The sequence below is a fragment of the Culex pipiens genome, chromosome 3 (genome assembly GCF_016801865.2).
Source record: "Culex pipiens pallens isolate TS chromosome 3, TS_CPP_V2, whole genome shotgun sequence".
NCBI classification, from domain to species: domain Eukaryota; kingdom Metazoa; phylum Arthropoda; class Insecta; order Diptera; family Culicidae; genus Culex; species Culex pipiens.
The window spans coordinates 168303832-168329085 of NC_068939.1; the positions used below are offsets into that span (position 1 = coordinate 168303832).

General features: G+C 39.6%; 5 protein-coding genes across 8 annotated transcripts in view; 4 read left to right on the forward strand and 1 right to left on the reverse strand.

The window, feature by feature from the left end:
- The window catches only part of LOC120431563 (SH3 domain-containing protein 19), a 39897-nt gene extending 37916 nt beyond the window's left edge, over positions 1-1981 (forward strand). For all 4 annotated transcript variants that reach the window (XM_052709860.1, XM_052709859.1, XM_039596670.2 and 1 more), the window contains exons 3-4: positions 699-947; positions 1021-1981. In XM_052709860.1, the coding sequence (XP_052565820.1) occupies positions 699-947; positions 1021-1167 (396 nt within the window). In that variant the 3' untranslated portion in view covers positions 1168-1981. The remainder of the gene's footprint in view (positions 1-698; positions 948-1020) is intronic.
- A 6447-nt stretch (positions 1982-8428) lies between these two features.
- Positions 8429-9547, forward strand: LOC120431565 (GPN-loop GTPase 3). Its single transcript, XM_039596673.2, has 2 exons — positions 8429-8603; positions 8663-9547. Exons 1-2 carry the CDS (start codon positions 8559-8561, stop codon positions 9518-9520), a joined length of 903 nt encoding a protein of 300 aa, XP_039452607.1. The 5' UTR covers positions 8429-8558; the 3' UTR covers positions 9521-9547.
- Positions 9548-9549: 2 nt separating this feature from the next.
- On the reverse strand, positions 9550-11345 carry LOC120431564 (polymerase delta-interacting protein 2). The gene is made up of 3 exons (XM_039596672.2): positions 11058-11345; positions 10271-10907; positions 9550-10212 (listed from the first exon to the last, which is right to left on the reverse strand). Exons 1-3 carry the CDS (start codon positions 11159-11161, stop codon positions 9808-9810), a joined length of 1146 nt encoding a protein of 381 aa, XP_039452606.1. The 5' UTR covers positions 11162-11345; the 3' UTR covers positions 9550-9807.
- Positions 11346-11411: 66 nt separating this feature from the next.
- On the forward strand, positions 11412-13928 carry LOC120431562 (dual specificity protein kinase Ttk). Its single transcript, XM_039596669.2, has 4 exons — positions 11412-11788; positions 11841-11909; positions 11969-13030; positions 13086-13928. The coding sequence occupies exons 1-4, from the start codon at positions 11427-11429 to the stop codon at positions 13765-13767; spliced, it is 2175 nt and encodes a 724-aa protein (XP_039452603.1). The 5' UTR covers positions 11412-11426; the 3' UTR covers positions 13768-13928.
- Positions 13929-19465: 5537 nt separating this feature from the next.
- LOC120431566 (zinc finger CCCH domain-containing protein 14) overlaps positions 19466-25254 on the forward strand; it is an 11630-nt gene continuing 5841 nt past the window's right edge. Inside the window, exons 1-3 of the mRNA XM_052709858.1 lie at positions 19466-19628; positions 19698-22476; positions 22536-22826. Coding sequence (XP_052565818.1) covers positions 19590-19628; positions 19698-22476; positions 22536-22826 — 3109 coding nt within the window. The 5' untranslated portion in view covers positions 19466-19589. The remainder of the gene's footprint in view (positions 19629-19697; positions 22477-22535; positions 22827-25254) is intronic.

The following is a 25254-nucleotide window of genomic DNA, read 5'->3' on the forward strand; positions in this document are numbered from 1 at the left end:
AAGTTTCAAAATATTGATTTTTGGTCATATTTTGGGTTTATATGATAAATTGTGTGTTTGCCGTAGTCTAATATCTCCTTAAGACCAATTTTAAATAATTTAAAAGCATATATTTGAGATTTTCCGATCTATCCACAAATATTTTTTACTAAGCTTGGTCATTATTTTAACACAGGCTAAAAATATCGTTACATCCTAGTAGAACACGCTCTTCGTAAAGACTGGCCACGGTTAAAAATTAAAAAAAGTTGTTTTCCACATTTTCTTTTTATTCAAGAGATATTCTCATAATGGATTTTTGTGGTGTTCTTTCTTTTTGCTTTTGAAAGCGAGCGATGCAGAATGATACAGAAATGCATTTGAAGGATCCTTCTGATGGCTGCAGAATATGGTGGATCTGGCAACCCTTTTAAAATATATGAGTACTTAAATGTTTATTATACAATCTTTTGTAACCGTTTCTCACATCTTTTGATGATCACCATCTGACCTATCGTTAGATTGGTAATCGAAAAAAAAAATCCAATGAGCCAGTTTTTTAGGTTTTGGCAGCCTGTTTAAAAAAAATGAAGGGGCACCTACCACTTTAAGGTGGATTAAGTAACGTTTTTATTTATTTTTAATTATGGAAAACTGTGTCTAGTCACACATCTGAGAGACATCGGAATAAAAAAAAATACTTTCCGCTCTCCTTCCAGACCAACGACAAGATCTACCTGCTGAAGCGGCTCAACGAAGAGTGGCTGCTCGGGCGGGACCGGCGAGGCTGCGAGGGCATGTTCCCGGCCAACTACATCGAGGTGAGGATAGCCCTGCCGGGAGATAACCATCAGCCCCAAAGTAGCACCAGCAAATCCGTCAGCCCCGTCGCGAGTAGCTTCAACCCGCCAAAGGTGCGCGCCCTGTACACGTTCAACGCCGAAACGGCCGAGGATCTGACGATTGTGGTGAGTATTTGTTTTTTGGTGACGCTAAATTGAAGCAGTAGTATCACCCTAATGATGGTTGTCTTCCCAACAGGAGAACGACTTCATCACAGTCCTTCATCAAATCAACGCGGAGTGGCTGTTTGGCGAAAGCCACGGCCAGCGGGGTCAGTTCCCGGCCAACTTTATCGAGTATGTTCCATCGAATCTACCTCTGGTGCCGCCGCCGTCTGGACACTAGGATCAAGTTTTTTTTTGTGGGCAATTGTAAAATAGCCAGAGAGAGAGTAGTAGAAGTTAGGGCCAGATAGTCCTCCGCAAGCAAGCCATTTGAATGAATGAAGTGCAGAGTGTTATCCCCTTAAAATAGTGAGCATTTTGAGTTGTTTTCCCTCTTTTGTGTATATATTTCGTTACCTTAAAAGATGATAAAGAGAAAAGAATACACATCCATGTGCAAAGTAATCCCCCTGTCCCCTCCATTTATGTCATAAATAAAACAACAATTAGTTTAGGAATGTGTCATGTCCGAGCTTGACTCGTTCGAAGACGCTTTTTTTTAAATGAGAATCCGCGCGGAAGCATTTGGGTGAGTCAGCGAGAGAGAGTCCATACGTGAAGCTTATACAGATTTAGGATAAGACCAAGCAACACACAACACTTTGTGATTGAGGTAAAAAGCGAAAGATAATTTATACGGTTGAATAGTGATAACGAAATGAGGAACTGCGTGCGGTGTCGCACCAGAATGTGATCAAAACTGTCCTATTTACTCGGTTTTTTGATGATGGAATAGAAAGCTTAAACGATCTGAATCGGAGAAAAAACACTTGTTGATAAAAGATAAACTAGGAGAAACAAATAAAGAAATGTCTTGTATTCGGCTGAAACTAATTCGTATTGGATATATTTGGTAAGCTTAGCTCTAATTTATTTGAAACACTAAGATAGACCACACTGACTAATCGTAAGTACACACTTTTTGTAAGATTTTCTATGGAGCCTTACATAATAAAGAAATAAAAATATGTGCAACAGAAAAAAAAAAGAAGAAACTTATTCCCAGAGTTATGCAAAAACTTAATTTCCAACTAACTTTAATAACCAACTCATTATTTATACCCCTTCACATTCACAGGGCAAAATTGAAATTTTGCATTTATTTTCCAGGTCCGTTAGTTAGGTAATGCTCTATTTGCTCGCGAATCGGCTTTACTTTATTTTTTATTTGTTTGAAACTTTGGCTATCTGTCAAAAAAGCCTTTTTAAGCAGGCTAATAATACAAATAAGTGCATCTCCAGCGCGGGTAGCAAACATCGAAGCAAATCAAATTTGCACCCGACGTCAACCCCACCGCGGTACCTGTCACGGTAGCCATTTTTCTCTCAGTTCTTGGGGATTTCACTTTGCTACCCGTTATTCTGCTGGTTTGCTACTGCGGCAAATGGAATGATGCACGGAAAACTGAATCATGCACAGAAAAAAAATTAAATTGTTTTTTAATGTAAGTGACAAAATAAAAAAAAAAACAATAAAAAAATAAAATTAAAACAAATAAAAATTTAACAAAAAATTAAAAAAAAATAACAAAATCAAAAAAAAATAAAAAATTGAAAAAATTTCAAAAAAAAAATAAAAAAATATGTATAAAATTTAAAAAAAAAATAAAAAATAAAAAAAAATAAAAAAGAATTAAAAAACTTAAAAATTAAAAAAAATAAAAATTTAAAGAAAATTAAAATAATTTAAAAAAATCAAAAAAAAAATTTAAAAAAAATGAAAAAAATATTTAAGGCAAATATAAAAATAAAAAGTAATAAAAAATTTAAATATTGAAAAAAATATTAAAAAATTAAAAATATTTTAAAACAATTTAAAAAAAAATAAAAAACAATATTAAAAATTTCAAATTCAAAAAAAATAAAAAAATAAAAAAATAAAAAAAATTAAAGCAAATAAAAAAAATTAAAAATTGAAATCTTAAAAAAAATATTAAAAAATTTAAAAATATTTTAAAACAATCAAACAAAAAATAAAAAAAAAATAAAAAAACAATATTTAAAATTTAAAATTCAAAAAAATTAAAAAAATCAAAATGAAAAAAAAAGGAAAAAAATAAAAAAAAATCATTAAAAATGAAAATTGGAAAAATTAAAAAAATTACGTTTTTATTAAAATATCTGAGGTTCGGCCTTTTTTGTATTTTTGAATTTTTGTATTTTTGTATTTTAGAATTTTAGAATTTTAAAATTTTAGAATTTTTGAATATTTGAAAAAAATTAAGCTATTTTAACTGATTTTGAATTTTTGTATTTTAAATTTTTTAAATTTTCAAATTTTTGACTTTTTTATTTTTTAATTTTTTTTAATTTTTGAGTTTTTGAATTTTTAAGTTTTTGTATTTTAGTATTTTTGAATCTTTGTATTTTTGCAGCTGTGTATTTATAAATTTTTAAATTTTGGAATTTTTAAATTTTTGAATTTTTGATTTTTTGAATTTTTGAATTTTTGAATTTTTCTGGAGTTTTTTTTTGAAAAGGTCCAATAAACCAAATTTCCAGTTTTTGCTTTTTGGGTGTTTTTGAAACCGCCTTGAGTCAGGGGTATTAAAAAACACCCAAAAAGCAAAATCTGAAAAATTGGTTCATTGAACCTTTAAAAAAAAAAAACTCCAGTTTTAATTTTTTGAATTTTCGAATTTTTGAATTTTAAAATTTTTGAATATTTGAAAAAAAATAAACTGTTTAAACGCATTTTTAATTTTTTGTATTTTTGCATTTTTAACTTTTTAAATTTTGAGTTGTCATGTTTCTTGTTTTTTAATTTTTTGAATTTTTGAATCATACACAAGTGCAGACATACAAAAATCTCCGAAACAACTGTGCCCCCGGCTTGCCGGTACTTGTCGTGTATCAGAAAATGAGTACCCGACAGGTACCGACACATATTTTTCTTCTACAGATGAACTTGAGATCAAATTTGATACCTGCTTTGCTACGCGCGGTGGGAGACTCGGGGGCAAACTCGAGAGCAAATTTGGTGGGAATCAAATCGGGTAGCAAATGGTTTAACTTTCGACATTTTCGAAAAATGAAATTGTTTTAAATTTTCAATAAGATTAAAAAGTTTTATAAACTTTTAGCATTTCTAGGCATGAATCAACCACATATTTATTGATTTTGAAGGTAAACGAGAGCAAAAAATGATAAAAACCCATATTTGCCCCCCTGCGGTGGGCTTGTTTCGGTGGCAAATTTGCTGCCCTAGCGGTGGGGATGACGGAGTTTTTTCAAGGTGGCAAATTTGATCTCCGTATTCATGAGCCGGGTGCAAATTTGATTTGCACCCCAGCGCTGGAGATGCACTAAGACGTAAAATACATTACTCTATGTACAGTAGGGTGCCCAGAATATGGGACTCTTTTTCAAAACTTCGCTCCACAAGCTGAATATTGTTCTTTGAGCTATTAAGGACTCTGGGCCAAATATGAGCAAAATCTTATTGGAAATTTAATACCCTACAACTTTGTAGAACATACCAAAGCTGTTAAATTCGATCCTGAAAAGTTATTAGCGATTTAAAAAAAAGTCATTTTCGTATGAAAAACATATTTTTCACCAACTTTAGGCTCGGGTATCAATGGGTTAAACTCAACCAATTTCGCTCAAAATTTGCACAGATGCTTAGTATAACCCAAAAAAACCCGTTTTCCGCTGTGGAGCAGGGAGTCATTTTTTTGGGCACCCTAATGTACAGTCATCCCACATATTCGGAACACTTTTGTGATAACTTGTCAATAGTATGCCAAATGCAGCTTTTCTGTCGACCCTTCGGTTTTGAGGAACTTTATTTGAACATTCTATTGCTTTTTCACTGGTTAAAATAGTACTTTTTGAACGAAACACCTCATTTCTTGACTATTTTCAAAAGGCATCCTGTACATTTTTGACAATTTCTGGGTTATTTCATATTCTGAAAGTATGTACTCCTAATAAGCTATCTCTCCACCAAAATGAGCAAAAGTTACTTCATTAAAGTCTGTTTAACATTCCAACGCCCAAGGCTCCAAAAAAGTTGGAACGGTAACTTCAACTCGCTGGTTCTCGAGCCTAACTCAACCAATCAAGATGATTCTTCTTTCCAGTGATTTGTTAGGATGTCTAGATGATTCTAGAGCTTTGCAGAACTTAATTTGATCAAATCTGTAATTTTTGCGATCAAAAACATCGTTCCAACTTTTTTTTTGCGTGTAAAAAAAAAATCGCCGAAAATTCCGCGGAGGCAGTCTTTTTAAAAAAAGTGGAACGATGTTTTCGGTCGCAGAAATTACAGATTTTTTGGGAGGCTTGGGCGTCCGTGTGCAACAAGATTTCTAGAGTTTTTTTTTATTTATTAGGTCCTATAAACATATGAAAGACAATAGTGTATTGTTCCTTTAAAAAAAACTCTAGATTTTGTCTCTGAGACGAGTATATGAGCTCCTATAGTTATAGTTCCTAGAATTTTTCCTGCTGATGAGCAATTCTCTACGAAATAGATATTTTTTCTTAAATTTTAATTTTTGTATTTTTTAATCCGACTGAAACTTTTTTGGAGCCTTCGGTATGCCCAAAGAAGCCATTTTGCATCATTAGTTTGTCCATTTAATTTTCCATAAAAATTTTCCATACAAAAACGATGTATGAACATTCAAAAATCTGTATCTTTTGAAGGAATTTTTTGATCGATTTGGTGTCTTCGGCAAAGTTGTAGGTATGGTAGGTGTAAAAATGATACACGGTAAAAAAAAAATTGGTGTTTTTTTTATTTAACTTTTTGTCACTAAAACTTGATTTACAAAAACACTATTTTTATTTTTTTTATATGTTTTAGAGGACACCAAATGCCAACTTTTCAGAAATTTCCAGGTTGTGCAAAAAATCTTTGAGCGAGTTATGAATTTTTTAATCAATGCTGATTTTTTCAAAGAATCGAAAAATTGGTCGCAAAAATTTTTCGACTTCATTTTTCGATGTAAAATCAAATTTGCAATCAAAAAGTACTTTAGTGAAATTTTGATAAATTGCACCGTTTTCAAGTTAAATCCATTTTTAGGTGACTTTTTTGAAAATAGTCGCAGTTTTTCATTTTTTATAAAAGTATATATATTTTTTTCAAAAGCGGGCAAACATGTGCACTTAGCACATGTTTGCCCACTTTTGAAAAAAATATTTTTGAAAAGCTGAGAAAATTCTCTATATTTTGCATTTTTGAACTTTCTTGATACGACCCTAAGTTGCTGAGATATTGCCATGCAATGGTTAAAAAACAGGAAAATTGATGTTTTCTAAGTCTCACCCAAACAACACACCATTTTCTAATGTCGATATCTCAGCAACTAATGGTCCGATTTACAATGTTGAAATATGAAATATTCGTGAAATTTTCCGATCTTTTCGAAAAAAAAATTTTCAAAATTTTTAAACCAAGACTAACATTTCAAAAGAGCGAAACACTAATATTACGCCCATATTTCAACATTGTAAATCGGACCATTAGTTGCTGAGATATCGATATTAGAAAATGGTGTGTTGTTTGGGTGAGACTTAGAAAACATCAATTTTCCTGTTTTTTAACCATTGCATGGCAATATCTCAGCAACTTAGGGTCGTATCAAGAAAGTTCAAAAAAGCAAAATATGGAGAATTTTCTCAGTTTTTCGATTTTTTGAAAAAATTGGTATTGATTCAAAAATTCATAACTCGCTCAAAGATTTTTTGCACATCCTGGAAATTTCTGAAAAGTTGGCATTTGATGTCCTCTAAAACATATCAAAAAATAAAAAAAAATTAAAAATAGTGTTTTTTGTAAATCAAGTTTTAGTGACAAAAAGTTAAATAAAAAATCACCAATTTTTTTTTAACCGTGTATCATTTTTTTCCAGTGTAGTCCGTATCCATACCTACAACTTTGCCGAAGACACCAAATCGATCAAAAAATTCCTTCAAAAGTTACAGATTTTTTAGTTTTTATACATCGTTTTTGTATGGATAGCTGCCAAATTTGTTTGGAAAATTATATGGACAAACTAATGATGCAAAAGTGCTTCTTTGGGCATACCGAAGGCACCAAAAAAGTTACAGTCGGATTAAAAAATACAAAAAAATCGAATGACCGTAATCTGGGACAACTGCTCTGATTCTAAATCCGGGTCCAGAATTCGAGATCCCAATTTCGAGATACACCCGTTTGAAATGTTAGTTGAGCCCAAAATTAGCTACTTTGTTGACTTTTTTCAATTTTTGAAATCTTTGAATTTTAGGAAAAAAATGAAAGTTTTGAAATAAAAAAAAAATATTTTAAAAATTTTTGACATTTTAAAATTTTTAATTTTTTTAAATTTTGGATATTTTGTATTTTTTTAAATTTTCTTCAATTTTAATTTTTTTTTAAATTTTATGAATTTTGGAAATTTTTATTTTTGAAACTTTTGAAATTTTGGTTGTAATTTATCGATGGTAGATCGAGAAATTATGATCGAATGATCTCAATCTACTATCGACAAATTGTTCGTTTGTTTTGATAGTGTGCGAGAGCACCGTGTAAAAAGTGACAATTCGTATTGTCAAACTAAAAAGTGACCCCGTTCGTTTGACAACAGTTGGTTTCAAACCAGTAATTTAAGTTATTTTTAAGACTATGCCTCCACGCATTTTTTTTTCAATATTTAAATAATGATGGCAATTGATAATGGTTCTACCGAAGAGTCTCGGTTATTTCAAAAATCGGCATTTTTAGCAAAATGTTTTTTTTTTAAACTTAAATACCGTAATCTGGGGTGAATCGGGACTATGGTCTGAATAGGGACAACAGTTTTTAGAGCACTTAAAGCTTTTAAATTCGGAAATGGATGTACACATTTTGTTGGCCAGAGTCTGTTCTAACCGAAACCAACCAGAAAAATCAAAATATTGTGCTCCAACATGGTTAAAACTGCTGTCCCAATTCGCCCCATGTGTCCCGATTGACCCCAGTTTACGGTACAGTCAAATACCATGGTCGGACATAGGGCTTTAGTACCCAATTGGGTCCTAAAATGAAGCTTAGATTGCTGATATTATTGTTTACAGTGATAAAGCTTATTTTTCTGAGTACAATGACCCTTTGTACGACCACAAAAAGGTTAAAATTGATTTTTAAATCAATTTTGAAATATTATCCTCGCGGTCCTTCTTGACAGAAAAGCTCCTACTTGACAGCTCGTTCCAAGGGGACCATAGTTGATCCATCGAAAAAATGTTGTCTTGTCAAAAAAAAAATTCGCAATAAAATGAAAAAAAGTGATCAGAAATGGTTTTTAATCGTGTTTTTACCGTTGTACATAAAAATTGAGATAGGGCTTTAGTACCCAATTGAGTGTAATTAATTAATATTTTCATAAAATCCACAACCGCTTTTTTCCAGTGCACCCAATTCTAAGCAATCGCTGACAGTTTGCCTATCCATGGAAATTGCTTCGAAACTCGCGTGCACGCCGCGGCGGTATTTGTTTACACATTTTCATTCATTCTCTTTTTGCCTTTGGAGTCCGCGCTCGTTCCGTTTTGTGTGGCCGGACCACCGCACCGATAGTAGCCCGAACCCCGCCGGAAATGCGTTACGGTCAGCTGGTGATGGGCCCCGCCGGCAGCGGGAAGGTAAGTCTTACTTTTCTTAATTTATTGTCAGGCGATTCAATTGAAACCGTTGATTTTAGTCCACATACTGCGCCACAATGCAGCGGCACGGTCACGACGACAAGCGGCTGATCAAGGTGGTCAACCTGGACCCGGCGGCGGAGCGGTTTGACTACCAGCCGTTTGTGGACATTCGCGATTTGATTCAGCTGGACGATGCGATGGAGGATGAGGAGTTGCACTACGGACCGAACGGGGGACTGGTGTTTTGCGTCGAGTATCTGCTGGAGAATCCGGACTGGCTGAAGAACCAGCTTTGTGGGGTTGGGGGCGATGAAGATGGGGAGGAGGGGGAGGTGGATGCTGGGGTGGAGGAACCGGACGATGACTATATTTTGTTTGATATGCCTGGGCAGATCGAGCTTTATTCACATTTGAACGCGGGTCGACAGTTGGCGAAACTGCTGGAGTCGTGGGACTTTCGGTTGTGTTCGGTGTTTCTGGTGGATTCGCAGTTTATGATCGACGGGGCCAAGTTTTTGTCGGGGACGATGGCCGCGCTGAGTGTGATGGCGAACATGGAGTTGCCGCATGTGAATATTTTGAGCAAAATGGATTTGCTGAGTAAAACGAGTCGCGGGCAGTTGGACAAATATTTGGAGCCGGATCCACAGGCGCTGCTCGGGGAGGTCAGCAACGAGTCGTCGTGGGGTCGCAAGTACCGCAAGCTGTCCGAGACGATCGGGCTGTTGATCGAGGACTTTAGTTTGGTGAGATTTACGCCGTTGAACATCAACGACGAGGAGAACATTGCAGATTTGCTGTTGATGATCGATAACGTAATTCAGTTTGGGGAAGATGCCGATGTCCGTACGCGGGACTTTGATCCACCGGAACCTGAGGAGGAGGACGACCCAGACAAGTATTACGGAGAGTGAATAAAGTGTTGAAATTAAACTAAAGAATGTTCGTTTCACTCGAAGTTTTACTGCTAATTGAATATAGTATTTTTTGTTAAATCATAGGTACTCGATTGATTCTCGGAGATTTGAAGTATTTACAACTTAATCGCACACACCCACGACGGCCGTCGAATCGGCAAACTTTGCGTAACATTTAGTAATCTATTCCCCCTTAACCAGCTGCGAAGACCGTGCGTTCACGCGGAAGATCCCGGAAACGAAGGTCAACCAATAAATATCGTCGTTTAAATATGATGTACGCCTTAGGCCGCGCTCGGTCCTCCCGCCGGTGGCGGATCCGAACTCGACGACGACGGCGTTCCCGTTCCTGGGCTGGAGTTGTCGTCCTGCGCCGGTGTACCGCCCCCCGCAGCGTTATCGTCCGGTTTGCTCTCGAGCGAAAAGGGCGGGATGCGACAGTCGAACATGTGGCCGTCCTCGCGCTCCATGCGGAACGTGCCCCACATGTGGCCACTCGGCGCCTGCAGGCTCACGTGCGAGCTGTACTGGAAGGCCGGCAGGCGGGGGCTGAGCACGGGTTCCTGGCCGACGACACCCCGGCCACGGACCGTTTCCAGCGTGCCCGAGAGGGAGAAGATTCGCCAGTGTCGTTCGCGCAGCTGGACGCTCAGTTCGCCGAGGTTCTCCAGCCGGATGCAGTAGCGCCACTTGAAAAAGGAAGTTGAGTCGTGAGTTGAAGTTCAAGGATGATGAAAGCAAACTTACCCAGTAAACGGAAGCGGCCGGCGTCTCGCGACACCCCATGTAGAACGGAATCACCGTGACGCGGATGCCTTCCGTGGTCTCCTTGTGCACATCGGACAGCTCCAGCCAGGGATGATTCTTCTTCTGCCAAGCCCTGAGCGTGTCCTGGGCTACAAACGGCGGATCCTTGTCCGGTTGGTGGGCCAAAAACTTGTCAAACAGTTCGTGCTGCAACGGGTGCTGTTCGCCCGAGCTGTACGGCAGAATGTCCTCATGTGCGACATAGTCAAGCCCCGGAATGGCGTACAAACTGCGACTGGACTCCTGATTGCCCAGGAACGTAACCGCTTCCGTTTGCGCCCGGATGTACGGACAGTCGCGCTGATCGATCAACACCTGATAGAACGTGTGCGTCTTCTTCTGAACCTCCTTGCCGGCGTTCGGTGGCGTCTCCCCGGACGGCGGAGCCGGTGCGGCCGTGATCGCTTCCGCCTGTTGGCCGTTCTTGCTCTGCGCCGGCAAATCCCGATCGTACACCCGCGCCAACCACGGAAACAGAATGACCCCGCGGTAGCCGAACACACGGTGCAGAAACAGCTGGCCGGTTTCGTACGTTCCCTGCGCCTTCGGAAGCTCCAACTTGCCGACCTCCGCCAGGCTACGGGAGGGTGGGATAACAAGAAAGCAAAATCGCACTTAATTATATAACCAACTGCGCGGAATTTGTGTTTATTTTGACTGGCACGGGAGTCATCGTGGGCAGGGGAGCGGGCCGCCTCCCCGGGGGGAACCGCACCTGAGCGCTTACCGTGTGTTTTGACGATCCGTGACGGAGAAGTAGCGCACCGAAAGTTGGAAGCAAACCGGTCGGGCAAACTGCCGGATCATTCGCTGTGTCACGTAGAAACCCATTGCGCGGGTGTTGTGGAGTCGGTTGTTCTACGGGTTGATGATGCTGTACTGAGGGAGTTTCGCGGGATGCTTCTTAAATCACTTAAATTAGCTAAATCTTTAAATTTGTTTCAATGTTTACAGAGTTTGCGACTTTCGGGGTGTTGAACGACGACGCAAGCAAAACTCCGCACCGAAAAAAAACTTGTGAAAACGAACTGTCAAAATTATCCCAGGGGGGTGACATGCACTTTCTAAGCAATTTCCCGTAACGTAACTCGTGAACATGCTACCAATTTCGTTTGCACTGGGCCGCGCACTCGCGTCAAATTCAAAACCCAAACACAAACAACCGTTTTTCGTTCGTTCGCTTTGCGCAACACAAAAAAAAAAGTTTCCCGATTTCCTGCAGGTCCTCGCCCGCACCGGCGACGAGTGGGTTAAAATTACGAAACGCAAGGCCGTGTCCCCGTGTGGTGGTGGGTCAACGCTGCTGCAGAACCGCAACCGCCGCAGCACCGTCATGTTCCAACCGTCGAAGCGGCTTTCGGATGAAGCCGACCAGCAGCTGGACCAGCCGGCGGACACGTCCAGTGGGAAGGAATCGTCGGAGGAACGGTCGCCGCGATATGTGAGGGCCACGAGGAGGTGAGTTTTGCGGAATGTTGATTGTTGAGCAGTTTGTAATCGATTTCTTTAGTTTTCAGCCGAAGAGGGTGTCGGAACTTCCCCCGCTGGAGTCGGAATCGGACTCGGACGATGACAACAAGTATGAACTGCTAGTAGTTTGATTTATGACCCCACTTAGTGAATTCTCATTGATTTTAGTTTAAATTGCGCGATTCTGAACGATTCCTTCCTGTTGACTCCCTCCAAGGGCATCGAAGACATGGGAAGTGTCCCGAAAGCCCCGAAAGCGACCCCATCGGAGAAGGAAAACGTTAGCGAAAGGACGGCACGAATACGGCTTGAGGACAAACTTGTAAAAGAGGCTGATGCCGTACAGGAAGTTGCGCCACCAAAGTCAGCGCTGAAGCGAGTTCCCCTGCTGGAACGGTCCCAGTTCGAAAAGCAGTTTAGCATATTTGGCCAACTGGACGCAAAGAACTCGAAAGCGCGAGACTCCGGCATCAGCAGCACCGCGTCGTCCGTATTATCCGCACAAATCGTTGAAGATCAGGACTCCCCAAAGGAAGTGGCCGCCACCACAGAGCACAAAGCCCACTCACCTCCGAAGGAGTGCCACGAAATCTCCGACAAGAACAAGCACCTGTTTGTGACGCCCCGGGACAAATTCGGCCCCAGCCAGGCGCGAGCAGCCTCCTCCAGATTGCTCACCTCGACGGTAACCCGCAAGTCGCGCAACACGCTGGAAAACGAGTTCAAATCGCAAAAGATCCTCTTCGCGACACCACTTGCCACGGGCCTGTCCCGACCGCTGGTAACGGCCAACGACAGTCTGTCACTCTCCCTGGTTGACACACCGATCAAGTCAAAAGATCGTCCCCTCTCGCCGATCGTCGAACAGTCGCGACCCACGAAACGCTCCACCGATCAACTGTTCCCGGTGACTCCGGCGCCGGAGAAGCGATCCTCACCCGAACCTCCACCCGCTCCCCCAATCGAATCCGCTGTGGACGGTCCACCGGCGTCCGCGAAGCAGCCCACCACGATTGCCATCAACGGCAAGGACTACCAGGTGCTGCGGAAGCTCGGCTCCGGCGGTTCCAGTTCGGTGTTTCTCGCCAAGCAGGTCGGAACCGGCGTCGAGTGCGCCCTCAAGCTGGTGAACCTCGAAGGCGATGCCAGCCTGGTCGAGGGATATCTCAACGAGACGAAACTGCTGGCGAAGCTGCAGGGCAACGAGAACGTTGTGGCACTCTACGACTAGTGAGTTTTGATCAACCTTCCCCGAATCCTTCTAACAATCCTAACTCAATTCCAGCTGCCACATCCCCGAAGCGGGCCAGCTCTTCCTCGTGATGGAAAAGGGCGACTGCGATCTGCACAAGATTCTCCAAAACTACCGCAAGGACATCCCGCTCTACACGCTCATGCAGGTCTGGTACCAGATGGTCCAGTGCGTCCACTACATCCACGAGCACGGCGTCATCCACCTGGACCTAAAACCGGCCAACTTCCTCATGGTCAAGGGCCGTCTCAAGCTGATCGACTTCGGCATCGCCAGCAACATTGCGTTCGACTCGACCAGCATCATGAAGTTCTCCCAGGCCGGCACCTTCAACTACATCAGTCCGGAAGCCCTGATCGACACCTCGAGCGAAAACAGCCCCGCCGGATCCCAGCCCCGCATCAAAATGTCCAAAAAGTCCGACATCTGGTCGCTCGGATGCATCCTGTACCTGCTGCTCTACAAACGGACCCCGTTCGCCCACATCAAGAACATCTACACCAAGGTGAACGTCATCACGAACCCAAACACGGCGATCGAGTACCCGGCCCTGCCGAGCTACTATCCGCCCATGATGCTGGAGATGCTGAAGCGATGTCTGCAGTACGACCCCAAGACGCGGGCTTCCACGGCGGATCTGCTGCAGTTTCCGTTCGATATGGTCATTCCGATTGGCGCCGGGATGGCGGCGGCGACGACGGTGACGACCAAGTGAGGCGTCGCCGCGACCGTTCTTATATATTTTGGCTAAGCTTCCTCCCCCTTTTTTGTAATATTTATTGTCGGTTTGTCGGATAGCATTTGTAGGCAGTTGTGTTTTTTAAGGCAGAACAGATTTTTATATCTACTTGATACGAAATATATACAGTATATGGTGACCAATGAAAAGTATTTACTTTTTTTTATTTTTTGAGCTTGAGTTCGATCCCAGACGGTCACATTTTTCGAAACGAGCTTTGTCTGACCACGTCTTCCGTCGGACAGGGAAGTAAATGTTGGCCCCGGTCTAACCTAATGGTTCGATAGCTCAGTCGAGGTGTAGGAGTCGTCTCCATGGGTCCTGCCTCGGTGGAGTCGCTTGTAGGCAGTTGGAATCACAATCCATAGGTCGTCAGTTCGAATCCCGGGGTGGATGGAAGCATAGGTGTAAAAAGAGGTTTGCAATTGCCTCAACAATCAAGCCTTCGGGCACCTAGTTTCGAGTAGGAATCTCGCAATCGAGAACGCCAAGGCAATGCTGTAGAGCGAATAATTTGATTTTTTGCCTTCCTCACCTTTATTAGGGGAACAGCATCTAATTCCAGCGTGCCTCTAATGTTGGCAGGTCAGAACTTTGACATTAAATTAAAGCTAATTACAAGCGTTTTCAACTAAAATGGAGTGATAAATATCTCAATAAGAAGTGAGCAAGCAAGTTTCCATCAACAGTTTTGCAAAATAAGTTGTTTAAATAGTGAAAATCAGCATATGGATGGAGTTAGGAGCGAGTGCTTAACCTGCCAAACGTATAAGGCTTTCTAGTCAGAAATTTACCAACACATTCAAAGTATGTTTACATGACAGCTGGACGTTTGTTTGCATCAGGTTTCCTATCTCTTTCTAGCAAAAGTTTTTTTTGTCATGCGACTTCTAGCTGGTTTTTTTGACTGACTGCCCGATATGTCAGACAACATACTTCGCAGGGCTGTGACAGCTACAGCTCGATCAAGGCTGTATATCAAAGGTACTCGTCATCTTGCTTTGCATTAGTGTGAGTGCATGACTCCGTGCCACTAAAACCAAAACAATAACAAAAGAACAATGGACCGTGCCAGGAAAACCAAAACATAAACAATGTCAGTGTCAGTGGAGTGAGAGAGTCAGAGATAGCGATTTTGACAACCGCACTACTACACACTCAATCGCGAGTACCTTAGGTAGAAAGCCATGAGCTCGATCATTGTTTGCATCAGGACACTGTGACGAGGAGTTCGTCATTTTTGAGTTAAATTATATTTTTTTTTCACTGGGCCTAGAAAGCCTTATAAAATCACTCGAAAAATGAACTTACTAATTTGACTCACTCGATTATCTCCGGACTGGAAGAACGGATTTTGACCGTATTGGTCTCATTCGATCCGTCTTGGGGTCCCATAGGTCTCTATTTAAAATCAGCAGGTTTAGTTGAGTACTTCAAAAGTTATGCTAAAAAACGATTTTAACGTATGTCCGGGAGATTGTAAAAAGGGTGGTTTTTGCAAGAACACCTATCATGTTACACATTTTCAGAAAGGTATTAAAAAGACCTTTCCAATGAGCCCAAAACATTGGAGATCTGACAACCCTATTAAAAGTTATCAGCGGTTAAGTGTTATCTATACACTTTTTGGAGGCCGGATCACAGATATTTCAATGAAAATGATGTCCGGGTCCCTTATGCAACCCGTCGTTAGTTAGATAATTGAAAGACTTTTCAAATGAGCCTAAAAAATCGAAGATCTGACAACCCTATCAAAAGTTATTATTTAGCACTTAAGTTTTATTTATTAGACCTTGCCGATGAGCCAGAAATATTGAAGGTCTGCGAACCCTATCAAAAGAAATGGGTAATAAAGTTGATTTGTTAAACATGTTAAGGGGAAATAGTGCTATTTTTACTGAATGTATTGACTTAACGAATGTGAGGAAGGCAGTGCCAACCACCTAAAGGTGGATTAACCCTCTACAACCTAACCCCGCCTTTAGACGGGCTTCGATCTAAAAAATCGCCAAAAATCAATTTTCCAACCGATTTTTGATCTTTTAAAAGCATTGGAAAGAAGAACTTTTAAAATTTTAGAAAATTTATGGGTTGGAAGTTTAACTTGTTTTATGTGACTTTGCCAATGTTTTTAAAAATGTCATTTTTTTAGGGGTGAACTTTGGCTGAGTTTTTTACTAACATTTTCTATATTTTCAGTAAACAGAAGTATGCAGTAATTTGTGTAGTGTCCCAGACTAGGCCTCTACGCATTGTTTTGCAATTTAAATGATGATGGTGCCATTCTATAGCAGAAAATGTGAAAAACATACAAAAAATTGAAAAAGTGACTGTAAAAACGTGAAAAAATTAGATAGGCAAAATGTAATTATATTAGGTGATAGAATAGGCCAAATACTACCAAAAACAAACATAAACTAAACAAGATAAATGCAAATTAAAATACTAAAAATAAAACAAGAAAAACATAAAACAAGAGAAGTAAAGTTTTTCGTAGAACAAAAGTTGCTCAAAATTACCTCCTGAACACGGGAAAAATAAATATTTTCGAAAAAAAAAATTTGGGCAGTAGAGGGTTAAGTAACGTTTTTTTATGTTTTTACTTTAGCCCGCTTTTTTGCCGTGTTGTTCTAGATTTTTATTTTATTTTGAAATTTTTATTTTTATTTTTAATACCTGGATTTTTTTAAAGGTCCAATAAGGCTTTCTAGCCCCAGTGAAAAAAATATAGTTTAACCCAAAAATGACGAACTCTTCGTCACAGTGTCCTGATGCAAACAAAGACCGAGCTCGAGCTGTCACAGCCCTGCGAAATATGTTTGCTGACATATCGGGCGGTGAGTCAAAAAACCCAGCTAGAAGTCGCCTGACAAAAAACTTTTGCTAGAAAGAGATAGGAAACCTGATGCAAACAAACGTCCAGCTGTGATGTAAACATACTTTGAATGTGTTGGTAAATTTCTGACTAGAAAGCCTTATAAACCAAATTTTTAGTTTTTGCTTTTTGGGTGTTTTTGAAACAGCCTTGAGTCAGGGGTATTAAAAACACCCAAATAGCAAAAACTGACAATTTGGTTCATTGGACCTTTTCAAAAAAAAAAAACTCCAAATATTAAACATTCAATTGTTTAACGTGTTGATTTTTTTAAATTTCAGAATTTTAAAATTTTATTTCTTTTTTAATTTAGAGTTTTATTTTATCTATTATTAAATTTAAAAATTTTAAAGTTTTTAATTTCAAATTAAAATAATTTCCATATTTTTAATTTTTTTGAACTTAAAAAATCTTTTTTCTTCAATTTGTTACTTAAAACAACGGTTGATATGCAAATTAAGTCTTGAAATTAATTTTTATATCATTCATTTTGTATTAATTTAAAATTTTTAAAGCATTGAATTTTTGATGCTTGAATTTTTTAAAAATTTCAAATTCTTAGGGTCTTAAATTTTTATACTTTTAAATTTAAAACATTAAAAAATTTCAGTTTAAATTTTTTTGAGTTCAAATTTTCAAAGTTTCAAATTTTGAAAGCCTTGTTTTTTTTTATTTCAAATTCTTAAATTTTTCATGTCTTAATTTTGAAACTTGCAATTTTCAAAGTATAAATTTGGAAATTTTTAAATGTGTAATGTTTTAAATTTTTAATGTTGAAAAATGTAAAATGTTGCTTTTAAAATTTGTATGCTATTCAAATCTTTAAACTTATTTTTTTTTCTTTTAATTTTGTTTTTCTATTTAACATTTTGAAATTGTTAACACTTAAAATTTTCAAAGTTTTAAATTTATAAAGTGTTAAATTTTTGAAGATTTAAATTTGTATGGTTTAAAATTTCAAAGCTTTGGAATTTTATTTATTTTTAATCTGCATATTTTAAAAAAAATCAGTTTTTTATTATTTTTTGCTGTTTAATATTTTGGTTTTGATTTTGAAATTGTTAAATTGCTAAAGCTTTAATTCCAAGGGGCCGCGATGAAAAATTGAGAAAATCTAGAGTTTTTTTATTAGGTCATATAAATAAAGATATACATATATGAAACACAATAGCTGCTAGAAATATTATTGAAAATCAAATTTTACTCGACTACTAAAATCGACTTGACTCGGCTAAAATTTAGTTGGAATTTGGGGAAACAAGCATTCAAATAACAGGGATTTGAATGAGAGAATAATCTTAGTATTTCGGTGCCCGTGTGCTTTTGTCGTGGCTTTTGTACTAAGTGCATCTCCAGCGCGGGTAGCAAACATCGAAGCAAATCAAATTTGCACCCGACGTCAACCCCACCGCGGTACCTGTCGCGGTAGCAAATTTGCTCTCAGTTCTTCGGGATTTCACTTTGCTACCCGCTATTCTGCTGGTTTGCTACTGCGGCAAATGTAATGATGCACGGAAAACTGAATCATGCACGAAAAAAAAATAAATTGTTTTTTATGTAAAAAAATTTTAAAATAAAAAATATAAAATAAAAAATTAAAGAAAATTTAAAAATAAAAAAAAATAAAAAAAATTAAAAAAAATAAAAAAATTAAAAAATTTCAAAAGATTAAAAAAAATAAAAAAAATTGAAATTTAAAAAAAATTAAAAAAAAAAAACAAAAAAAAAACATAAAAATTTTATTAAAAAAAACATAAAAAATCTATAAAAAATTAAACAAAATTGAAAAATGTTTTAAAAAAATAAAAAAGGTGTCAAAATTAAAAAAAATTACGATAAAAAACGAAAAACTGAATCATGCACGGAAAAAAAATTAAATTGTTTTTTTTTATGTTAAAAAAAAGAAAGTTTTTGAATCATAAAAATTTAAAGAAAATTAAAAATAAAAAAAATTCAAAAATTAAAAACAATAAAAAAATTGAAATTTTTTTAAAAAATTTGAAAAAAAAATAAATAAAAATTAATAAAACTTTAAAAAATATTAAAAAATTATCAAAAAATTAAACAAAATTTAAAAAAAAAATAAAAAAAAATAAAAATAAAACTAAAGAAAATAAAAAAATAAAAAAATAAAATAAAAAAAATAAAGAATTTAAAAAATGACAACATTAAAAAAAATAATAATAAAGAAAATAAAAAAAATAAAAAAATGACCAAAATAAAAATTTAAGGAAAATTAAAAAAAATCAAGTTAAAAATTAAAAAAAGACAAAATTAAAAAACGATGAAAAAAATTAAAGAAAATTACAAAATATTACGAGGATGACGGAGTTTTTTTGAGGTGGCAAATTTGATCTCGATATTCATGAGCCGGGTGCAAATTTGATGCACCCTAGCGCTGGAGATGCCCTAAGCTTGCTGGGATTCCTATTTAGAAAGTACAAGGGAGCACATGGGTATCGAACATTTTTAAAAATATTCACTGCAATGTTCGAAAATTTCAGTCACAATAAGCGTATTTCGTGTTTGAATTTTCAAAAGGTCCTATCAGCATAGGAAACTCATGTCTCATAGGTTGTTTTGAAAATTTAATCAAGATTAAAAAAAAAATCAATGTTTTAATATTCAATCTTGACCACAAAATAACATCTAAAAATGGGCCGTCATTCCTGGTCTTCCTGGTCGTCACCCACTCACCCACCCTTTTCATATCTTTTCCACCGGGGCTTGCCTGCAACCCGAGTGAAAGTGTCAAACACCCGTCCGTGCGCTGCTGATGTGAAAAGAAAAAGTTTTTCACTTTCGAACTCTGCTGGCTGTGCTGGGGATTGATTGTGCTGGCGCTGGCAAAATAAAGTTGTTTTAACTTTTGCGTGGACACCAGGACCCACTAGCTGCTCGTGCCCGTGGAACAACCGCAGCCATGGATTCCCTCGGGTCGGAGATCGGCCAGAAGATGCGGGTGAGTGTGTTTGGACTGCGAGCGGGTTTTTGTTGATGGTGGACTACAATTTTGCTTCTCTCTTTTCAGAGTGCCGTCAAGGCGAAGCTGATCGAGCTGGGAACGGGTTCCGCGAGCGGGTACATCGACGACGAGCTTCCGGACTATGTGATGATTATGGTGGCGAACAAGCGCTCGCGCCAGCAGATGATTGACGATTTGACGCTGTTTTTGGCCGGGCAGACGGAGGTGTTTGTAAACTGGCTGCACCAGGTGCTGCAGAAGCTGGAGGAGGTCACACTTCCGGCGGGATCGCAAGCGGCTACGGCGGCGGCGACACCGGCGACTGGTGGCGCGAAGGAGGCGAGTAAGGCGGTGAAGGAGTCGGGCGGGAAGCGGAAGGGTGCTGAGCAGAAGAAGGACAAGAAAAAGGATAAGAAGACGAAACGGAAGGAGAAGAGTCCGGAGGGTGGGGCGGTGGTGGCGGGAGGGGAGCACACGCCACCACATCCGGCGGGTCAGCTTGGTGGGGTTGGGTCAATTCAGGAGGTGTTTGCCAACCAGTACATTCAGCAGGCGAAGAAGACGCTGGAAATTACGGAGTCTGCCCCGAAGAAGGATCCGGTTCAGTTGACGCCGCCACTGAGGGAGAGTTCGCCACCAGCGCAGCGGAGGAATGATTTCGACATTCCGACCATTTCGGAAATCGCCGGTCAGAGCGCCCTCCAGAAGCACCAGAAGGAGCTGTCCGAGCTGGAGGAAATTCAGCAAAAGATCAAACAAGCCAAGAAGCAGCTCAAAGAGATGGGTTCGGACGAGTCGGAAGACGAGGACTTTTTGAACATCAAAGCGAACGACGAAGATCTGGAGAACATCGAGGACGGCGGGGCGGGCGCCGCCGCAAGGCGGAAAGAGAGACGGAAGGCTCTGGAACTGGAGAAGGCCCGGAAGAAGGCGGAAGAAGTGACGATGGAAGAGGAACGGAGTACGACTCCGCCTGCGCCAGCTCCGGCAAAGAAGAAGTCCATCCTGGAACGGTTGGGATCACGACCGGAGCCCAAACCTGCCGCACCAGAACCGGAACAAGCTGCGCCCCCGGTGACCAACAAATCCAACATCATCAGCTTGTCGGCGCATCGCCGCGAAGAACGCGAACTCTACATTCCGGTGTTTCGCCGGAAGGAGATGGAGGAGCAACAGCAGCAGCAGCACCAGCAACAACATCGGGCCAAGTCTCGTGAAACGAACCGATCTCGAGCGAATCGGAGTCGTAGCAGGGACCGGGATCGTCGACGGCGGGAGAGTAGCCGCGATAGATCGAGGAATCGACGCGAGAGGGAACGAGAGCGGGAAAAGGAGAGGGAACGCCGGGAGAGACGGGAGCGCGAGAAGGAACGTGGCCGTGGCAAGGTCAGCAACGGTGCAACTGAAGTGCGTGCCCGGATTGGGTCGCGCGTAATTGTGCTTCCGCCCAAGCCGGAATACGTGGAGGAGGACGAGCTGGAGGTGCCGATTCCGAGTGTGATCAAGATTCAACCGCGGCCGCAGGTCCCCAAGAACAAGCAACCGAGCAAGAATCTGCTGCTGAAGGCGATGGCCGAGGCGCAACGGTCGACGGCGTCGAACTTGAAGAAAACCATCAGCAATAACCGGGAAGAGAGAGGGGGGTCGTCTTCGTCGAGACCGAAGCGGATGTTGATTGAGATTCCGGGAAACAAACCGGACGGGACGCCGCCGACCGTCGACGTGCACTACGCTGAAGATGAGGACGAGGAAGACATCGTGACCGAAGTGCTGCTTCGGGATGACGACGTGGACGACGAGTTGCAGCAGATTCTGGACGCGAATGACGAGTACATCCCGGAACCGGTGACGATTTCAATCTCCGGCCGCTCCGACACCGACAGCGATGGCTACGTGTACGTTCCGGCCGTCAAGAAGGCGTCGTCGGACGAGCGAACCGTCCCGGAACCGATGGACGAGTACGACCCAAAGTTTGTCGTCACCCTGGACGGAGCGTACAAGAAATCTTCCCGCGCCTCCCCAAGCCACACTCCACCGCCACCGGGCGCAGCTTCTTCCACGTCCAAACCATCGATCAGAGACCGAATCGGCAAGAAGGTGACCTCGTCCAGCGAAAAATCGCCTCCCCGCGAAGACGATCGCGACCACATCGAAACACTCAAACGCCGCAAAGAACGCTTCAGCGTGAAAGCATCTGCGGCCGCTGCAGCAGCAGCCGCCGCGGCAAAGCGTTCAACCTCCCGCTCACCCGAGAAGCGGTCCTCCAAGAAGCGCTCGCCCAACAAGAAGCGATCCTCCAACTCGAGCAGCAACAACAACGCTTCTTCCTCGTCCTCTTCAAAGCCTTCAACGACATCCGGAACTAGCACCCGCAACCGCTCCTCCCCGGCGGATCTCAACGAGCTGCTGCTCCAGCGCACCAAGGAGCTGCTCGTGGACGACAGCGTGTCCTCCTCGCCGATCTACATGTCCAAGTCGGACTACGAGAAGATCGAGCCGAACTCGTCGTCGCGCAAGCGCAAACGCGTCTCGCCAATCCAGTTCGAGCTTACGGATGACGAGGCGGACGACACGGACGGGGAGTACAACCACCACCGGGACCGGGAACATCGCGAGCGGAAGCCGCAGGAGCCACGCATTTCGATCGCGCTGGACGATGGCGAGCGACGGCGGGAGCACTCCCAGCGGGAGAGTGAGCGGAGGACGGCGGCAGCAGGGGATGACGGGGAGCGGAGGAAGAGCGGTGGGAACAACGGTTCCGGGCCGTACAGTGAGGTCAAGGTGTCGCCGACCAAGAAGATCAAGAAGCTGGAGTCGAGCCGCAAGTTTGACGACGTGCCGCAGTGTGAGTAGATCGTTAAGGTTTCATAGAAGATTCCACTAAACTAACCCGTAACCTTCCAGTGCTCAGCTCGGTGTCCGTCCCGGCAGAAGGACTGCTCGCGTCCAAGAGCAAGGGCCTCATCAAGGAACGCTGCAAGTACTTCCCGTCGTGCCGGCAGGGTGACTCCTGCGAGTTCCTCCATCCGAGCACACCCTGCAAGGCCTTTCCGGCGTGCAAATTCGGCGACAACTGCCTCTACCTGCATCCCTACTGCAAGTTTGACAAAACCTGCCACCGGCTGGACTGCAACTTTATGCACTCGAAGCCGCTGCTGGTCGGTTCGTCGGCGGGCCCGTCGGCACCACCGCTAGGTATGTATTGGTGGTTATTGCATTTTTTTTTACATTTTCGTGTAACTTCATTTTTATTTTCATTATTTAAAAAAAATGAAAAAGCCTAAAATATTGAAAAGTTTAAAAAATATTAAAAAAAAAACAAATCTTTCAAAACAAATTAAGCTTGACAAAATTACAGTAGTTGTTCGGTAACTGGGCTGAGAACGTAGCCCAGTCATCGAATGCTGTTCGCTAACTGGGCTGAACTAAAAATAACGAGGGGACTACCGATGCATAGTATTTATTTGATGAAATATAAAAATAAAAGTTACTCAAATTTGTTTACAATGATCACATATTTCTTTAATTGTGACTTGAAATTACACAAAAGTTTGAAAAAAGTTTTTTTATTTGCTGACCATGATTTTTGCATCCATTAACCCCTCGGTGATTTCGGTTTGTTTTGGTTTTTTGACGCTTGTCTGCTTTTTAACTGGGCTACGGCCCAGTTATCGAGCGCCCAGTTAAAAAGCAGCCCAGTTAAACAACGCTCAGTTACCGAACAACTACTGTATAAAATTATTGTTATTCCGCGAAAAACTTAATTTGTGTATTTTAATTTGTACTTATCTTGTTTAGTCTAATTTTATTTTTGATGGTATTTGTCCTATTCCATACCCTTTTGCCTTTCTACTTTTTATTTTTTACATATTTTCACATTCACTTTTAAAATTTTCACATTTTGAATAATTCATTTAATTTAATTTTTCTTACGGTAAAAGTTCAGGAAACGTTAGTAAAAAAACCGAACCAAAGTTTATAAAATAAAAAATAAGTTCAAATTTCCAGCCCATTTTTTTTTAAACAAATACTCAAAATGCGAAATATCAATGAATTTATGAAAAAATTTCCTCTCATGTTTTATGTCTTCCTTCGGTTTGCGATCCGATAATTAAAAACTTGCAATAAGCTCTGAACATATGAAACACAATGGCTTATAGGACCCTTTAAAAAATGTGCTCAAAATGTAAAAAAAAAATCAATTTATATTAAACTGTTTGAAATGAATGCCATCAGCACCAATTATTTTTTTGCCCCCTGATTTTTGGGTAAGTCATTGGAGGGGGGAGGGGACAAAACATGAAATAAAATTTGCCTAAATCCAAAAGATATTAATTACTATTTTTTTCTTCAAATTATTTTGTTTTAACAAGTAGTTTTTTTTCTTTTGAGTTATTTTTTTGTATTTTTTTAATTTTTTTAAGCCATTGGCCTTTAATAGTTTTGTTTTTTTTTATTTAAAAAAAATTAAAACGTGAATACAGAAAATAAAAATAAAATATCGAAAAAAAAAATTATCTGGTTTTGTTGTTAGTTTAAACTTATTCTTAAACATAAAAAAACATGAAAAAAAATAAAAAATAGTTAATAATAAAACTTTTTTTAAAAAAAAAATATAAAATTCAACAGTTAAAAAAATATTTCAATTCTTTTTTAATAGTCAAAAAAAAATACATTAAAAATTTGACAGTTTGCCAAACTCGCAAACTTGTATGTGGCAAAATGGCTGACGTTTGTACAAACAAATCCGGGCAAACAAACAAAGCTAACAAACTGTCAAAAAGTGCGAGTTTGTTTGTTTGTTTGCCGTAGTGTAATAGCTCCTATAAAATTCAAAAAATATAAAAAAAAGAAAAAAAAAACAAAAAAAGAGCAAATTAAAAAAAAATGATTAAAAAAATTAATTGAAAATTATTTAAAAAAAACAAACATTATTTCAATAACTTCAAACTAACATTCAAACAAAAAAGATTAATTTGTCTAAATTCAAAAAGTTTAGAAACATCAAAAAACATAAAACTAAAACTTCACCTTTTTTGAACTCAAAAATCATTATATTTTACAATATAAAACAAAAAATAAAAAAAATCAAAACATTCAAAAAATGGAACAAAAAGCATAAAAAAGTAAAAACAGAGATAAAAATTCAAAAAGTCAATTAAAAAAGTAATTAGGCCGATGCAAATATTTTTTCAAATTATATGTCGCGTTTTGGGGTTGGTGAAATCAGGGAGAATTTTTTTTTCAAAGAATTTGAAAGTTTAAATGGAAATAGAAGTCTAATCAACTAAAAACAATCTAAAATGCCTTTTTTGCATTGAATTAGCAGAGCAGTTCTCCCAGATTTCGGTCATTCGATTTTTTTGTATTTTTTAATCCGACTGAAACTTTTTTGGTGCATTCAGTATGCCCAAAGAAGCCATTTTGCATCATTAGTTTGTCCATATAATTTTCCATACAAATTTGGCAGCTGGTCATACAAAAATGATGTATGAAAATTAAAAAATCTGTAGCTTTTGAAGGAATTTTTTGATCGATTTGGTGTATAGGCCAAAGTTGTAGGTTTGGATAAGGACTACACTGAAAAAAATGATACACGGTAAAAAATGTGATTTTTTATTTA

What these genes read in the sequence shown, in the direction of transcription:
- LOC120431562 (XM_039596669.2), top strand. Translation starts at nt 11,427, where the DNA reads ATGCTACCAATTTCGTTTGCACTGGGCCGCGCACTCGCGTCAAATTCA. An exon ending in GACTCGGACGATGACAACAA is followed by an intron (nt 11,910 to 11,968) that starts GTATGAACTGCT and finishes CATTGATTTTAG; the next exon opens with TTTAAATTGCGCGATTCTGA. An exon ending in GTTGTGGCACTCTACGACTA is followed by an intron (nt 13,031 to 13,085) that starts GTGAGTTTTGAT and finishes ACTCAATTCCAG; the next exon opens with CTGCCACATCCCCGAAGCGG.
- LOC120431564 (XM_039596672.2), bottom strand. Translation starts at nt 11,161, where the DNA reads ATGGGTTTCTACGTGACACAGCGAATGATCCGGCAGTTTGCCCGACCG. An exon ending in ACGGATCGTCAAAACACACG is followed by an intron (nt 10,908 to 11,057) that starts GTAAGCGCTCAG and finishes ACCCTCCCGTAG; the next exon opens with CCTGGCGGAGGTCGGCAAGT. An exon ending in CGGCCGCTTCCGTTTACTGG is followed by an intron (nt 10,213 to 10,270) that starts GTAAGTTTGCTT and finishes TCCTTTTTCAAG; the next exon opens with TGGCGCTACTGCATCCGGCT.
- LOC120431565 (XM_039596673.2), top strand. Translation starts at nt 8,559, where the DNA reads ATGCGTTACGGTCAGCTGGTGATGGGCCCCGCCGGCAGCGGGAAG. An exon ending in GCCCCGCCGGCAGCGGGAAG is followed by an intron (nt 8,604 to 8,662) that starts GTAAGTCTTACT and finishes CGTTGATTTTAG; the next exon opens with TCCACATACTGCGCCACAAT.